Here is a 3853-nt window from a genome sequence, read left to right on the forward strand (position 1 = left end):
TACCGTCCGTCCATCCATCCATCCATCCATCCATCCATCCATCTCATGTCATCTACTGTCCATCCGTCTATCCATCCCTCCATCCACTTATTTATATCTCATCTGATCTACTGTCCGTCCATCCATCCATCCATCCATCTCATCTGTCATCTACCATCCATCCATCTATCCTCATCTGTCATCTACTATCTGTCCATCCATCCATCCATCCATCTCATCTGTCATCTTCTGTCCATCCATCCATCCATCCATCCATCCATCCATCCATCTCATGTCATCTACTGTCCATCCATCTATCCATCCCTCCATCCACTTATTTATATCTCATCTGATCTACTGTCCGTCCATCCATCCATCCATCCATCTCATCTGCCATCTACTATCTGTCCATCCATCCATCCATCCATCTCATCTGCCATCTACTATCTGTCCATCCATCCATCCATCCATCTCATCTGCCATCTACTATCTGTCCATCCATCCATCCATCCATCTCATCTGCCATCTACTATCTGTCCATCCATCCATCCATCCATCTCATCTGCCATCTACTATCTGTCCATCCATCCATCCATCCATCTCATCTGCCATCTACTATCTGTCCATCCATCCATCCATCCATCTCATCTGCCATCTACTATCTGTCCATCCATCCATCCATCCATCTCATCTGCCATCTACTATCTGTCCATCCATCCATCCATCCATCTCATCTGCCATCTACTATCTGTCCATCCATCCATCCATCCATCTCATCTGTCATCTACTATCCATCCATCCGTCCATCCATCCATCCATTTATCTTATCTGTCACCTACTATCCATCCAGCCATCCATCCATCCATTTATCTCATCTGTCATCTACTGTCCATTCATCCATCTATCATCCATCCATTTATCTCATCTGTCATCTACTATGTATCCATCCATCCATCCATTTATCTTATCTGTCATCTACTATCCATTCATCTATCATCCAGCCATTTATCTCATCTGTTAGCTACAATTCATCTCCTTTGTCACTACTATTAATCAATCTATCTACCCACTATTTCTACCTACCTGTCTACCCATCCATCAACCCATTTATCTACGCTTTCAACTATCCACCCATCCATTTTTCTCATCTGTCATCTATCTCCATCCATCCATCCATTTTTCTCATCTGTCATTTATTATGTATCTATCCATCTACCCACCCACTATTTCTGCCTATCAATGTATCCATCTCTCCATCCATCCACCCATCTACACCTTTAATTATCTATCAACCCACCCATCCACCTACCTATCTATCCATCCATCCATTTATCTTATCTGTCATCTACTATGTATCTATCCATCTAGCCACTCACTATTTCTACTTATCTACCTAGCCATCTCTCCATCCATCCATCTACACCTTTAATTATCCATCCATCCACCTTCTATCCATCCACCTTCTATCCATCCATCCATTTTTTCATGTCAGCTACCATCCACCCACCCACTCATCCACCCTTTTATCTCACCTGTCATCCACTATCTATCCATCCACCCATCCATCCATCTACACCTCCCACTATCCATCCATCCATCCATCCGTCTATCCATCCAGGTATCCACCCACCTATTTATCCATTTTTCCATCCATTATCCCTATCTTCTGTCATCGATCTATGTATCATCTATCTGTTCACTTATCATCTATGTATCATCTCTGTTATCAATATCGATCTCTCCCCTATCTGTCTATCAACTATCTGTCATCTATCCACCCCTCCATGTCATCTGTCTGTCTGTCTAAATAAATACATGTCCATTTTGTGCACACACATATATCCTATTGGTTCTGTTTCTCTGGAGAACCCCGACCGATACAGCCCCTGTGAGACCGGAACCCATGAGGTCATTCTTCTCACACACGTGTGCATGGACGGACACACACACACGCACACACACACACACGCATCCTTCCTTCCATCCATCCCTGTCTCTCACCCTCCAGGAAGCGGCCATGTTCCCAGGGCACAGGGACAGCCAGTCATGTCTCCCCTTCACTCAGTGACTGGCTCCCGCCTCCCAAGGTTCTCGGCAAAACACCCCCAGTCCCCTCACCTCTGTCCGTCTTCTCCAGCAACCCCAGGGCCGCGCACACGTCCAGCAGCCGCCCGGTCCCGCCCTCGGAGGCCTCGATTCTCTGGGCGATCTCCGCGGCACTCAGGGGGGCTTCCTCTTGCAACAGATCGAACACCTTCATCTTGCAGGCGGTGAACAGGGCCTGTTCGTGGGAAACCGGGACCGTCAGGCTCGGTGTGCGACTTACCGGGTGTGTTTCCCTCCCACAGGCCCGAAGGCGGAGGGCAAGGCTGTCACGATGAGGGAAGTCATCGATCCACCCAGCATTTCCACCTACCTTCCTACCTACCCATCCATCCATCTTCACCTTCACTTATCCATCCATCCATCCATCCATCCACCTATCTATTCGTCTACCCATGTACCCATCTATCCAATCATCCACCTATTTATCCATCCATCAATCCATCTACACCTTCAATTATCCATCCATCATCCATCCATCCATCTACCTATCTGTCCATCCATGTACCCATCTATCCAATCATCGATCTATTTATCCATCCATCCATCCATCTACCATTTATCAAATATTTACTAAATTCTAGGGACTATGCTAATCTGCTTCCCATTGTCTAATTTCATCTGTTATTTCTATTCAGTGAAACTAGAAGACTATTTCAATCATTTTTTAACTTGATTTTCTTTGCATTTTCCATCCATCCATCCATCCAGCCCTCCATCCACACCATTAATTATCCATCCATCCATCCATCCATCCACCCATCCATCCACCCATCCATCCATCCATTTATCCATCTACCTACCCATCCATCCTTCTATCCATGCACACCTTTAGTTATCTTCCATGCATCGATCCTCCATCCATCCATCCATCCACCTATTTATCTACCCATCCGTCCAACCATCCATTTACACCTTCAACTATCCATCCATCCATCCAATCATAAAAGAGAGGATTTAGGCTACAGCTGGTACAGGGTTTGCTCAAGATTAGAGCAAATGAGTGAGCCTGGCCGGTGTGGTCTTCAGGAGGGAGCGTGGCCCTGGGGACACCCGGTCTCCAGGATCAACAGGAGGGAGCGTGGCCCTGGGGACACCCGGTCTCCAGGATCAACAGGAGGGAGCGTGGCCCTGGGGACACCCGGTTTCCAGGATCGACAGGAGGAGCAGTGGCCTGGGACAGGGAGCGTGGCCCTGGGACACCCGGTCTCCAGGATCGACAGGAGGGAGCGTGGCCCTGGGACACCCGGTCTCTGGGATCGTCAGGAGGAATCTCTGCTGTGAAGCCCCCCAAGTGTGGTCCTTCGTCCTGGCCGCCCCGGGTGGCCGTGGAGGTACCTTGGACGCTTTGAAGCCGTCCAGGAGTTCCAGGAGGGGCGTCGGGGGCAGGCTGTCCACCATCCTGCTGGGAACCGAGTTCTTCCTGCCCAGAGCCCGCGGCCGGTCGGCCTGCACCGGGGCCCCGCCCTGGCCGCGGCCCTCCACGTCGCTGAGGTCACTGAGGTTCTCGAAGGTGTCGACGGTGGGGATGGAGTCGTGCTCGGCCGGCGGCAGGTCCTCGGGCCGCGTGAGGTACAGCTCCGCCAGCTTCTTGCAGAAGTGGTTCAGGGGGAAGCCCACCACGTTGAGGAAGTCTCCGTGGACGTACTCCACCAGCATCCCGCCCAGCGCCTGGATCCCGTAACCGCCGGCCTTGTCCCTGAAGCGGGGGCGGGAGGGATGATAAGACAAAGGGCAGGAGCCTGGTCAGTGTGGCTCAGTGGTTGAGCGT

General features: G+C 50.1%; 1 protein-coding gene across 1 annotated transcript in view; it reads right to left on the bottom strand.

Moving 5' to 3' along the window:
• LOC102758497 (N-acetylserotonin O-methyltransferase-like protein) overlaps positions 1-3853 on the bottom strand; it is a gene marked incomplete at its 3' end in the record, with an annotated part of 20780 nt that overhangs the window by 5029 nt on the left and 11898 nt on the right. The window contains exons 7-8 of the mRNA XM_015570453.1: positions 3421-3781; positions 2098-2260 (exon numbers count right to left, since the gene is read on the bottom strand). Coding sequence (XP_015425939.1) covers positions 2098-2260; positions 3421-3781 — 524 coding nt within the window. The remainder of the gene's footprint in view (positions 1-2097; positions 2261-3420; positions 3782-3853) is intronic.

This window comes from Myotis davidii, unplaced genomic scaffold, assembly GCF_000327345.1.
Source record: "Myotis davidii unplaced genomic scaffold, ASM32734v1 scaffold553, whole genome shotgun sequence".
Lineage (NCBI taxonomy): Eukaryota > Metazoa > Chordata > Mammalia > Chiroptera > Vespertilionidae > Myotis > Myotis davidii.